Source organism: Lemur catta, chromosome 14, assembly GCF_020740605.2.
Source record: "Lemur catta isolate mLemCat1 chromosome 14, mLemCat1.pri, whole genome shotgun sequence".
Lineage (NCBI taxonomy): Eukaryota > Metazoa > Chordata > Mammalia > Primates > Lemuridae > Lemur > Lemur catta.
Window position 1 is genome coordinate 22,489,357 of NC_059141.1, and position 13,832 is coordinate 22,503,188.

The 13,832-nt window shown below is 40.4% G+C and overlaps 1 protein-coding gene across 6 annotated transcripts in view; it reads left to right on the plus strand.

Annotated features, from left to right (window-relative positions):
- Positions 1–13,832, plus strand: part of ARMH3 (armadillo like helical domain containing 3) — a 151,554-nt gene that overhangs the window by 42,285 nt on the left and 95,437 nt on the right. For all 6 annotated transcript variants that reach the window (XR_006739258.1, XM_045568546.1, XM_045568549.1 and 3 more), the window contains 4 exons: positions 4,314–4,372; positions 6,815–6,880; positions 7,733–7,802; positions 8,883–8,943. Coding sequence is in view for 5 of the 6 variants with exons in the window: in XM_045568546.1 (XP_045424502.1) it covers positions 4,314–4,372; positions 6,815–6,880; positions 7,733–7,802; positions 8,883–8,943 (256 nt within the window). In the remaining variant the exon portion in view is untranslated. The remainder of the gene's footprint in view (positions 1–4,313; positions 4,373–6,814; positions 6,881–7,732; positions 7,803–8,882; positions 8,944–13,832) is intronic.

Consider the following 13,832-nt stretch of genomic DNA (forward strand, 5'->3'; position numbering starts at 1 on the left):
AGTGAGACCCTGTCTCTACTAAAAATAGAAAAAATTAGCTGGGTGTGGTGGTACGTACCTGTAGTCCCAGCTACTCCAGAGGCTAAGACAGGAGGATTGCTTGAGCCCAGGAGTTTGAGGTTGCTGTGAGTTAGGCTGATGCCACGGCATTCTAGCCCAGGCAACAGAGCAAGACTCTGTCTCGAAAAATAAAACAAAACATTCTAGGCCGGGCGCGGTGGCTCACACCTGTAATCCTAGCACTCTAGGAGGCTGAGGCAGGCAGATCATTTGAGCTCAGGAGTTTGAGACCAGCCTGAGCAGGAGCGAGACCCTGTCTCTACTAAAAAAATAGAAAGAAATTATATGGAGAACTAAGAAAATCTCTCTATATAAAATTAGCCGGGCATGGTGGCGCATGCCAGTAATCCCAGCAGCTCGGGAAGCTGAGGCAGTAGGATCGCTTGAGCTCAGGCGTTTGAGGTTGCTGTGAGCTAGGCCAACGCCACGGTACTCTAGCCTGGGCAACAGAGTGAGACTCTGTCTCAAAAAAAAAAAAAAAAAAAAATTCTGACAATGGTTAACTTAGTGAAAATCCTTTGTGATTAAACTCTCCATAGTTAATCACTCTTAACAGTTTGGCATATTTTCTTTCTTACAAGCCTTCCTTATAAGAATCTTTAAATCCTATTTTAGGAACTAACTGTTCAATAGTTGAAGTTTGGATTCTTAAATTATGCTCCATGGACAAACTTCAGATTTCCAGATAAGAAAATAACCAGTTTCCATCATAGAAGCAAAATTGCTAAAATACTATGGTTTTTGCTACCTTACTTTCTGTGAGGAGAGACTAATGCCTTCTATGGTAGTTTAAGGTTCTTTTAGGGATTAAGTATACTGTAGAAGTCTCTTATTTGCCAAGTGAGGTGATCAGGTTTCTGGTTTGAGGGTTTTTAGGAATTTCAGTATGGAACTGAAAGGCAGGAGCTGTATAGAGCTATAAATGAGGGAAGACCAGAATTCAGGGCTTTTTAGAGTGAGAAGGAAACATTGGTAGACAGAGATAGGACAGCTAAAAGATAAATATGGGAAATGAAGACTTGCCAGCGCAAAAGGGAACCTGGGTGGGCAGAGTCTAAGCCATGTTATACTCAGACATTACATTCGCTCTTAGAGATTTCTGCTGTGCAAACTTAAGACTTTTTGTTTTCTTATGCCTTGTGAGTGTGCTCTTTCAAGAGAGAGAGCTATATGCAGGGATGAGATATATGCAAGTAGTCCATGTCACAAACTCCTAATATAGAACAGTCCTTTGGGAGCTGTAGAGATGGCTGAACTTCTACGACTTGGCAGGTGAGATCTGGCAGGCAAGAATAACAAGACTCTTGTGTATCAGAGTTTCCTGAGGCCATTGCTTCTTTATGGAAATGAGTAACCTCTTCCTTTCTCTAGAAATATTACAGCAACCATGGAAGAGAGAAACTGCATAGATGTGACCCAGAAAATGAACTTTTAGCTCTGCCTGATATAACACAGTGAATTGAGGCCCTTGGAACTCATTTTTAGCTTTAATGATTATATAAGCCTCTTTGTCCTGGTCACTTGCTATCCATAAAATGGATGGCAAAATTAAGGGCTGAATTCAAATTGCAAAATAGGTAGTCTCAGTTATTGTCTCTAAACTCAGGCAGGGTTAGGTCTTTGCCAATAGGCGGCCTATACGTGGCAAAGGGCAAGGTTAGGTATGAAAAGTTAATTTCAAAAATGGCTCCTATGTGGCTTCATTGGCCCAGCTCTCTTCCTGTCTTAGCCTCTGACCTGCTGAATGCCCTGGCCAACAGCAGCATCTCATTATGTTTTTAGGAGCAATAGAAGCAACTTTTTCTTGGCTCTTCTTTACCCCTGAGGATATTATCTTTCTCTTCTTCTTATATGTTTGTTGTTTGGTACCTATAAAAAGATACTTTTAATAGATATGTGTTTTAAGTTATAAGGTTTAAAAGTATAAGAAATAGCATGTTATAAACCATAATGATGAATATATGTGAACCATCCAACTTAAAGAATAAAACATTATTCATGTTGTTAAAGCTGCCTGTGTGTCCCCTCCCCAATCACTCCATTCCTTCCATTCTGTGTTTATCATTTCCTTGATTTGACTCTGGTTTTAAACCCTTTTTCCCCTGGGATTCTTCTTTCTTTGGTGTTGTCGTCTCACAGGAGCATCTGCTCAACCTTTAAAATAGATTTTAGGGCTGGATGTGGTGGCTCATGCTTGTAATCCCAGCACTTTGAGAGGTTGAGGCAGGAGGATTGCTTGAGGCCAGGGGTCTGAGACCAGTCTGGGCAACATAGCAAGACCCTGTGTCTACAGCAAAATAAGAAAAATTAGCCAGTGTGGTGATGTGCACCTGTAGTCCTAGCTACTTGGGAGGCTGAGGTGGGAGAATCGCTTGAGCCCCGGAATTTGAGGCTGCAGTGAGCTATGATCAGGCCATCGCAAGACCCTATTTCAGAGCAAGACCCTATCTCAAAAAAAAAAATAGATTTTAGGCAAAAATTAAAAGCAAATGTATATCTATGCATTATGCATTAGATTTAAGGTTTATTTACCAAAGTCTTAACAGTTAAGACATCTGGGTGGTATGACTAAACTCAGTTTTTGTTTTTGGGGTGGGGGGAGTTTGGTGCTTTTTTGAGTTTAAAAAATTGTCTATAACGAAATATGCCTTACTTTTGTAATCAGAAACACTTTCTTAAAGTGGTAAGATAGTTGCAAGCTTTTCTGTGGGAGTTCCTTATCAGCTTTTGGGGAAAGGGAGGACAGTGCCAGAGAAACTGTGGCCAAGGGAAGGTAGAAGAGTATTATGAATCTAGTTTTGCGTAGGCAAGGACATTGCTCTTCCGGCTGCCTAGGAGCTTTGATGTAAACTACAGGAAGTGTCAGATAGGGATTATCATACTCTTTCTGTACTGCCCATCTCTAAGGAGAGGTGAATATATTTCTGGACTACAACCTGTACTATGCCTTCCAATTGTCAGGTTTTTTTGTTTTTTTTTTTTTTTTTTTTTTTTTTTTGAGACAGAGTCTCACTTTGTTGCCCGGGCTAGAGTGAGTGCCGTGGCATCAGCCTAGCTCACAGCAACCTCAGACTCCTGGGCTTAAGCGATCCTACTGCCTCAGCCTCCCGAGTAGCTGGGACTACAGGCATGAGCCACCATGCCCGGCTAATTTTTTTTTTTTTGTATATATATTTTTAGTTGGCCAGATAATTTCTTTCTATTTTTTTTTTTTAGTAGAGACAGGGTCTCACTCTTGCTCAGGCTGGTCTCGAACTCCTGCCAATTGTCAGGTTTTTAATTAATTTCATTTTTGAGGAAGAAGCAGGTTAATGTCAGGGTAAGTACCGTAAGCTAACTTCTACAGCACTCTAATCTGTTAAGAAGTCTTCTCTCCAGAGAGGACTTCAGTCTGGGTCCTGTTAAAGCTAATTTGAAAATCATGAGCCATTTGTCTGCTTTGGATATGCTAGCATGATCATCTTGTTACCTTCATTTCACCTGCTCACCCACAAATTTCCTGGAAAGTAAATAAGCTTTGATGGTTCTGGTAATTGGCAGTGATGGAGTAGCTCTTTCTTGGTCTTTTGTATGTAGGTATAGAGCCCTGCTATTGAGGTTGCTTGCTTCTGTAAATAACTAGGATGTGAGTTCTGGGAGACCCGGGACCTTTGTCTGTTTAGTTCAGTGCTATATCTCTAGTGCCTACCACAGTGCCTGCTACATAGTAAGTGCTAAGTAAATAACTTTGGCAGGAAGAAAAATGATCAGGAGTTCACAGCTTTCCAGGTCATAATAATGTGCACATTGCAAGGAGATGCATGGGCTGGACCCTGGTCTCCAGTTAATTTCTTTCTGATTTCATTGCCAGTTTGCTGTGAACAGTCATGAAATCTTCCTACACTTTGGGTTAGGTGGGTACCCATGGTGGTACATATAGCTAGTGGATGAGGGGATGGAAAAGGGAATGGACCTGACAAAGAGTATGGCCCTAATTAGGGCCATGACAATAGGGATCGTCATAAGAGTTCAATGGCTCTCAGAAAGGTGGTTAGCTGTTTAACAGACTACCAGGATATTTAAGAAAAAAATCTGGGGAAATTATTTTGCCTAGGATGGAAGCAAGAATTTCTCTAGTAGTACCTTGATTTTCATTCATGAATTTTGTGGAGAGAGAAAGTGTGAATGTTTCTTTTTATGATGTACATCTTTGTTCTCTATTGAAACATGGTCTGGATGATTTACAGAGAAGGGTTTATTATTTTTCTTTACAGATGAACACAGGCTTCACAGTGGCAAACTCTGTCTGATTATCCTTACATGTATTGCAGAGGTAGGTCTTCTTAGCCTTCCGGTATTAGTCAGTCTCTTACAAAGCACTGTCTTTTCTGCCTTGGTACCCCTCTAGCTCCTAACTTTTAGGGTCCTAAGGCTTGGGAGAGAAAATCTTCCTCCTTTGTATTGTCTGTCTCCTCTCACTAGAGTGTAAGCTCTGACAACAGGGACTTTTCTCCTTTACCACTATATTCTCAGTGTCTGGCATATAGTAGAGGCTCAGTTAGCATTTACTAGATGAGCTAATAATAAATTCTGATATGATAACTGCTATCATTGAGAACAGGAAGATTCCGGCTCTTAAGAGTTTTAAACAAGAGACTTATATCTCTTTAGAAAAAATAATCCTGCCCCTTTGAAGCTGCTCATATTGGATCTTTTACATTTAGCAAAATTAAAAAGGAGCACACCTTTAGTCCCAGCTACTCAGGAGGCTGAGGTGGGAGGATCTCTTGAGCCCAGGAATTTGAGGCTGTATTGCCTTTGATTGTACCTGTGAATAGCCACTGCACTCCAGCCCAGGCAACATAGCGAGACCCCGTCTCTAAAAAAAAAAAATAAAATAAATTTTACCAAAGGAGCCGAGGTTTCCTGTGAGTGAAGGAGTGGAGAGGGAGAGAATAAAGCCAGAGAGGAGAATTGGAAACTCAGTAAAGCTGGGTGGATTGCAGTTTGGTGAAGAAGTGCCATAGGGAAAAAGAAGAAATGTTTCAACTTTGTAAGAAGGCACTTTTGGTTGGCTAATTAGGCTCGAATTCACCATACATCTTGGTGACACATAGGTATGGCAGAACTTGAGTCAGTTTAGAGCTAAATTTATAGCTTCACCCTTCCTCCTTACACTGCTATTTTTTTTTTTTTTTTTTTGAGACAGAGTCTCACTCTCTTGCCCGGGCTAGAGTGCCGTGGTGTCAGCCTAGCTCACAGCAACCTCAAAGTCCTGGGCTTAAGCGATCCTACTGCCTCAGCCTCCTGAGTAGATGGGACTACAGGCATGCGCCACCATGCCCAGCTAATTTTTCTATCTATATATATATATTTTAGCTGTCCATATAATGTCTTTCTATTTTTAGTAGAGATGGGGTCTCGCTCTTGCTCAGGCTGGTCTCGAACTCCTAAGTTCAAACAATCCACCCGCCTCTGCCTCCGAGAGTGCTAGGATTACAGGCGTGAGCCACCACGCCCGGCCTTTTTTTTTTTTTTTTTTTTTTTTTGAGACAGAGTCTCACTCTGTTGCCTGGGCTAGAGTGCTGTGGCGTCAGTCTAGCTCACAGCAACCTCTAACTCCTGGGCTCAAGCAATTCTCTGCCTTAGCCTCCCGAGTAGCTGGGACTACAGGCATGTGCCACCATGCCCAGCTAATTTTTCTATATATTTTTAGTTGTCTAATTCATTTCTATTTTTAGTAGAGACGGGGGTCTCACTCTTGCTCAGGCTGGTCTCGAACTCCTGAGCTCAAATGATCCACCTGCCTCGGCCTCCCAGAGTGCTAGGATTACAGGCGTGAGCCACTGTGCCCGGCCCTTACACTGCTTTTTTTCTCTCTTAAGAAAAAGAGTACAGGTGGTCCACATGGAGTAAAGAATTCTGACAGACTTTCTCTTTTTATGGTCTCGCTGTAAAGATGACCTCCTTTTTGCAAAGTTGGGGTGGCTTGTTATAGAAGAGCTGCTTATTAGCAGTGGACCTGGTGTAATTGTTTTTCAAAAATCTTTCAAGGAAAATCTTTAAAGGAGTTGTTTTTTGCAAATTTTAGGAGTTCCTAGTAATTGGAGCCTGTAGGCATGTCAGATCCTCAAAAAAGGTGTTGGGAAAGGGCCAAGGGATGTTTATTACCAATCTATGGTGAGAAGTTTTTGATTTTCCATCAGTCTTCAGCAAAGCCAGGGATAGACGCTGCTTGTTTCCACACTGCCTTTGTAGCAGTTTTCTCCTGTTGTGCTGAGCCCATTCCCAACAGAGCACAGACCTCTCGTCTTACTCCTAAAGCCTTGTGTGGAGCCTGCACATGCATCCTGCAGCCCCAATGAAAACCTTTAAGGTGTCACAAAAAGAGCTAGCTCCCTGAGCAGATGGGAAGGAAGAGGAAATAGGAAAGCAGATTAATCTCAGAATTTTCCTCAGGTCCCTGTGTCTTAATTTTTAATTTTTTAATTTTTAATTATTATGGGCACATGATAGTTGTATCCTGTGCCTTAATTTTTATTGTTTTTAATTTGCTTAGAGATTTTTGACCAATTAGAGACATATGTAGAAATTATACCCAAGTAAAATCTGATGACTTAAGTAAGGTTTGACGTAAAGGCTCTAGGCTCATCCCATTAGCTTTCCAATTGATCTTGAAAGTTCTTAAAGCCCAAGGATTTATATGAAGTGTGATAAATTACAAACTGAGTTTCTTAAGTATACTCTCATTCCTTTTTCTCTATATTTTTATCAGGATCAGTATGCCAATGCATTTTTGCATGATGACAACATGAATTTTCGAGTAAACTTACATAGAATGGTAGGTGTTCCTTTGGGTTCTTGTTTTTTCTTAGAGGAAATTTTTTGTGTGTTGGCAGGGTTGGAATGAAATTGATCCTACCAAAACAAATGCACATGGAAAGTTGTGCGAAAGGGCTCTTACATGACTGCTGTTCAACAGACTCATGCCTATTGTTGGGATTTTTTTGTGTGTTGTAGAGATGTTTCTTACGTAAGAGAGGATAGAAAGATCTACAACTGTATACCCATGGCAGTGATATTGGAATGTATCAATAACATAGATTTCAACAAGGAGATGGGTCTAAGCCTTTTGTTTTCAGAATATAGTATGATCTTTGATGTGTTCATCTGAGAGGTGGGGCAAATAGAATATGGAGGATCAGGGAATTTCCTAAAGCTTGGAGGTATGTTTAAAAAATATCACATTGAGGTTTAGATTTGAAACTTTTGTTTTTTGCAACTGCTGTTGCTCTTTCTATAGCTGCCACCATCACCACTTCTTCTTTTTATTATTATTTTACTGTCCAAGAAATATACCAGTGTACCTCTTTTGTTGTTAGTAATACCACTTGTATAGATAAAATCAAAGTAAAAACAACTTTCGTATTGTAGTATGTGGTATGCTCCAGTCCCCTTTGGGGATGTTGTCTTGCTGTGAATTGTATTTTTGTCACAGGCTTGCGTTGATACCTCAGAAGCATTCACAAGTCCTCCCTGCCCTACCCTACCCTACCCTACCCCACCCCTAGAAAAAGAAAGAAAAGGTAGCATCTTTGTAATAGTGATTTTATTTTTATGAAAAACATGATGATGAAGCATTGCATGTCAGTTCAGGTACCTACTAATTTCCTTTCTTTTTTTGTGTGTGAAGCCTATGAGACATAGGAAGAAGGCCGCAGATAAAAACCTTCCCTGCCGCCCTTTAGTATGTGCAGTACTGGGTGAGTGAGTATTATCAAAATTGGCATTTTTCTGTGACAGTGATAGGTTTTCATGATTAAGATGAGGAGTAGATTCTGGTTGATGCTCTGCTTCCTCAAAGAAGTTGTTACTAGTTATGTTTCTTCCCTGGCTTAAGAAACCATATGTTTGATAAAGCAACCCCAATGAATAGAGTGCTCAATAAAAGGGTACAGTTGTTCAAAGAAAAAAATCATTCCAGGGAAACAAATGGCTGTGTCTAAACTTGATGTATAATTTAAATTTGTAAAATGCCTCACTCCTGATCAAGATTTCAAATTCTTCCCTCCCTTTCTTGGTCCAAATTGATGTGTCAGCTGGCCAGGAGGCTTGGAGTTCAAGGTTCAGATATACGAAACTTCCTTTGAGTACATTAAGCTGAGCTGAGGCTGACAGAGCTGACAGGAAGGGGGATGTATCTTGGGTAATTTTTGTCTGCCTAGAATTCTACATTTTCCTCAAGGGAGTTAGCTGAACTCTTAATCCTATTTCACTTGGATATTCAGCTTCAGTTACTAAATCTACTTTATTTTAGAAACAGTAATTAAGACTATATAATAAGCCTCTATTGACCCAAAGCCCCACAGACCATTTCAGTCAATATCTGTCAAACTGAGCACAATAGTGAAATGAGATAGACTGACATAACTTTAGAGCTGAGTCTCCAGTTACACAAATGTGATCCTTAATTTCATCTCTGCTTGTCTCATTGCTCTAGTCTCAGAATATGATTTCCCTCTGGCATTTTTCATTAGTGCCATGGTATGAAATATCTATACAATGAAATTTTCCTTGTATCTGAATTTATTGGCAGGTCAAGGTATCTTTTTGGAAGTAAGAGAGTGAACTAATTTTCTTGTTACTTTACAAGTGACAGATGGTGAACAGTGTTGCAAAAAGTGCATTATATAAAATAAATTTAAGTGCAGGTGAATACAGTTGTGGTTGTGGTTGACATTCAACATGAGTGCAGGGTGTACTCAGAAGCTTTTTTTCCAACTCAAAGGCAGGGAATGAATTTCATTGTAATTGATTGAATTTTTCTCCTTTCACCTTCTCAGACCTGATGGTAGAGTTTATTGTAACACACATGATGAAGGAGTTTCCTATGGATCTCTATGTGTAAGTACCATAGTTCCTTTAATTTGTGCAAGTCTGTTTTAAAGAATTGAGTGATAGAAAATTTGTGATCTGTATATACTTCAAGAAAAACATATTTGTGTGTGGAGAAGTGTCAGGGAATATTTTATGGCCTGGATTTGTACATCTTTTCAGAAGGGGGCAAAGGAACAAACCATAGTTTTTGGATTCTGCACATATCTTCATTATCCCTTTTAGGCACACTGCATGAAGAGCAGGGCTGTTGTATTAAAGCAATGTTCATAAGGGGGATATTGTAATCCAAAGGTACATGATTCCAGCAGACCACTTTGTTGTCTCTGAGCTGTAGCATCAAAGTGGCTAATAGAAGTTAGAAGATAGGAAGAGGTCAGAGAGATAGAGCTTCTGGTCCATTCTTAACCTATATTGTCCTGACAGCCTGGCTAAAGGCCTGCTAGCTAGGAAGATTATGTTTCTAGTGGCCTGGCTGGGAGATTCTTCTCCTGAGGAGATCTGGTTGTCCATCACAAGTCTTTATAATAAGGACAACTAGAGGCAATGGAAAATCATCATATTTTAAGAAAGTTTAAGCCTTAGGTTTTCTTTCTTTTTTGCCACTTCTGCATTCTTCTTCTCTTTAATACCCAAGAACAGCTGTGCCACATTAATGTGATCCCAAATATGTATATTATCTTTATTCCTTAAAAAGCATCTTAATTGAGTCTGACAGCAGAATTGGTACCTCCATATTTTGGGGTGAGAGAGCAGTTTAGTGTGTAGCAAACTCAGTGTACCTCCTTCCATGCCAGGCCTGGGATCTAGGGAGGTATAAAATATTTTACTCTAAATAGAGTAGACTTCCAGCCTTTTAGACTGATTGTAGACTACATAGCCTTGGTTTCCTAGGTTTGAAATGATGATAAAAGTTTTAGTTAAGTAGGTTACAGTTTGCATTTTTCCATACCTTTTACGTATTTAGAAGTAAATCTGATCATTTACTTCAAAGACCATGAAAAGCTGCTTTTTATAATATTTAACAGATGAGTTTTCTGCTTATTTTTTTTAATTTAATTTTTTTTTTTTTCTGAGACAGAGTTTCTCTGTTTTCTAGGCTAGAGTGCAGTGGCATCATCATGGCTCACTGCAACATCAAACTCCTGGGCTCAAAGCGATCCTCCTATCTCAGTTTCCCAGAATGCTAGGATTATAGGCATGAGCCACTGTACCTGGCCTTCTGCTTATTTTAGATGGGATCTCTGAACCTCAGTATCTTAGGGTTCAGCTTTGTTTTTGTTTAGAGCTTCTAGCTTGATTTACTTATGTTCTAGTTTTAGGATGTGCTATTATTTACTTTGTAGTATGTATTACTGTAGTCCCAGTTTTCTCATTTTACTAGTAAGGAAACTGAGGCTCAGGAGATTACATGCTTGCCTAGGGTTATTCTTTAGTAGGCGCCATTACCTGGACTTGAACCTGGATTTTCTTACTGTAAAAAATGGGCTGTTACCATCTTTTCCCAGTTGTATTAGTTATCTATTGCTATGTAACAAACTACCCCAAAACCTAGTGGTTTAAAACAAACGTTTATCTCTCCCAGTTTCTGTGGTTCAGGAATCCAGGAGAAGCTTAGCTGGATAACTTTGGCATAGGGTCTTTCACAAGGCTGCAGTCAAAGTCTTAGCTGGGGCTGCGGGCTTCTGAGTTTCTACTGGGACTGGGGAATCTGCTTTCAAGCTCACTTGGTGGTTGTGGCAAGCCTCAGTTCTTCACCATGTGGGCCTCTCCATTGGGAGAGGAGCTCTGGGAGTGCTCAGCATGAGAGCTGTCTTCCCCCAAAGCAAGTAATCCAAGAGAGAAAGAGTAAGAGACCAAGATGGAGAAGCCATAGTATCTTCTATAACCTAATCTCAAGTGATATACCATTTCTGTTGGTCCCACAGACCAACCCTGATACAGTGTGTAAAGGGACTTTACAAAGATATGAGTACCGGGAGGTGGGGATTGTTGGAGGCCATATCTTGCAGGCTGGTACCACAGGTACATAGTTAGTAAATTGCATAACCAAGATTCAGACTTGTGTCTCTTTGACCCCAGAGGCTGTATATAAGTGACAAAGGAAAGATTTGTATAAGTGACTATGCTGACTGGGGCATCAGAGAAGGTATCAGAGCAGGTTATATTTGACCTCAGTCATGAAGAAACATTAGAAGTTTTCTATGTGGAAGAGTGAGGAAGGACATACCAGGTAAGGGACCGCATGTTTAGGGGCTTGGAGGCTTGAAAGTGTGGTATGTTTGGTCAACAGAAAGTGATTCCAGATGGTTAGAGTATAGGGTACATGGAGGAGGGTAAGCGTAGAAAAAAGCTTGCCTGAGATTCAGTGGATGATGGGGAGCAGTTCAAGGTGGGGATGACATGCTAAGATTGTGTGTTCACTGCTGTAAAGTTACAGGTATATATCTGCCCACCCAAACCCTCAAATTCCTAGCCAATGAATCTGGTTTACACTAATGTTCTGTCCTCTACCTCCCCTTAGTTCCTAACTTCACCCCCAAAAGAGTTTTTGTATTGCCTTGCTTTCGTGGGTGCTTTTTTCCACCTGCTCCCTAATTGACTGTCTTGAGGTTAAGGAAGATGGAAAAGATAATGAGGCATCAAATTGACAGAGGCTGGACAGAAGGTCCCACCCTCAGGCTGAATTCACTTTTTTCATTGCTACCCATAGGCATGTTTCCACATCTTCCTTCCCTACTTCCAGCTCTCTTCTCAGTTTTTGGTATTTGGAGCATCAAGTCCTTTTCAGGTGAATCTATCTGCTCCAAGCTGGGCAATGGACCAGGTTGCTGCTCTCACTTCTCATTATGTACTGCTTTTTAATAGTGTACAGCAGAATGGAAAATTGAAAGCAAAATGAATTTCTGCCATTTCAGATAAGTTTATAATCCTCCTAGTGAAATATGAAGAAATATGTAGTATAGAAAGACTTAATATTCAAAGCCAAAGTCTGGGTCAGAAATGAAACAATTTCACATCTGTGTATGAATGCTGTAGGTAAAGTAATGATGGGAGAAAGTGTTTATACCAAAAAAAAAAAAAAGAAAGAGAGAAAGAAAAAAAGAAAAGCCTTGCCTGGAGCAGTAAGAGGTACGAAAACCTAACCAATTAATGTCTATTCCCAGCTGTACTCCTTGATTCTTATCGCCACCCCCAGTGCTGCTCTAGGATTTGGGAGTGAGAGGAAATAGTCTCCTGGGAGGGTAAACTCGCCTTTAAGTTACTCTTACGTGGAAAACTTGGACTCTTCTTAAGTCAGATATTTCTAAACCTGTGGGTAGGCACCAGAAGAAAGGTAGACTTCAGTAGGCCCTATAAGATTTCAGGAGAAAGTGAAACCTGTCTTGTGTCAAAATAGGAAACTGCTACACACATAAAAGAAACCTCCCAAGAAACAGTACATTGGGAGTTAAGGCTATAGCAGTTGTTAAAATTTTCATTCTGTTTGGTAAATAGTATAAGTTCTTGAAACCACAAGGCTAATGAGGTCACCTTTTGGGTGACTGTGAAGACAGGACCTAGGAGCAAAGTGAATGTGGATAGCCTCTGCAGGTACCAAAGAGTGGTGGCAGCAGGGGTTGGGGATATAGGTAGCATCTCACTGCTGCTCCAGAGTGGCTCAGTATTGGTGGGATGGCATTGTTAGCAGGAGCCAAGACAGCCCAGATCCAGGCCATGTGAGAGGTGCTGGCACCCAGGAATATACTGTGCATGGGTGGTCATGTGTGGGCAGCATCTAGCCATCTTTGCTGTCTGTGACAAAGCTGTTAGCACCAGGGACCTAATGACTATCAAGCTCATGGGGAAGTTGATAGATGAGTTTGTAGATTGCTAAGGCAAATCATAGCTCAAACAAGGGCATCATCTAGCTAGTGATAAATGTATCAAACAAAAGATCACATCACAATTTCTAAAAATCAGCAGATGATTTGGAAACTATAAAGATGATTTATACTGCAATTTATATCACTAAGTAAGCAGTTTTGGTACAAATTTGTGAGTGTAAAAAAGCACAAAGTGTCTTTTCTGTTATCTCACTCAACAACAACACTCAACACAGAAGAATTCTGGGACCAAATGTGGGGGGATTTTTCTCCACACACACCAAACAAGCAAGCAATTCTGCAGCGGACACCAGCTGGATATCCTCTAATTCAGTTCTAACACTATCTACCTGGAGATAGAGTTCGATTAATTTGCTAGAGCAGCTCACAGAACTCTATGAAACACATTTACCAGTTTATTACAAAGGATATTTTAAAGGATACAGTAGAAGAGATACCTAGGGCAAGGTGTGAAAGGGTCTGGAGCCCAGGAGCTTCTGTCTCCATTGGACTTGGGGTGAACCATCCTCCCAACATGTGAATGAGTTCTTGTTCACCTTCCTGTAAGCCTTCATGTATTTGACTATCCAGAAGCACTCTGAACCCTGTCATTTTGAGTTTTTATGAAGGCTTCATTACATAGGTGTGATTGATTAAACCATTGGTTATTGGTGATCAACTTAACCTTCAGCCGCTTTGCCCTCCCTGGAGTTTGGTGTCTGGGGGAATAGGGTGGGGCTGAAAGCCCAATCCTCTAATCATGCCTTGGTCTTTTTGGTGACAGCCACCATCCTGAAGCTATCTGGAGGCTGCTGGCCATCAGTCAACCCAACATACAAAAAACAATACTTTGGAGATTCTAAGGATTTTTGGAGTTGTATGCCAAGAAAAGGGGTTGAAGACCAAATATATATTTTATAGTATCACAAGATTAATTTATTTAGAGAATAAAAGGGAATTATTTTAAAAAATTTAATGTATTGATTTATATATTACTTTATATTTCTGTATGGTTTATAAAATATTTTTAAT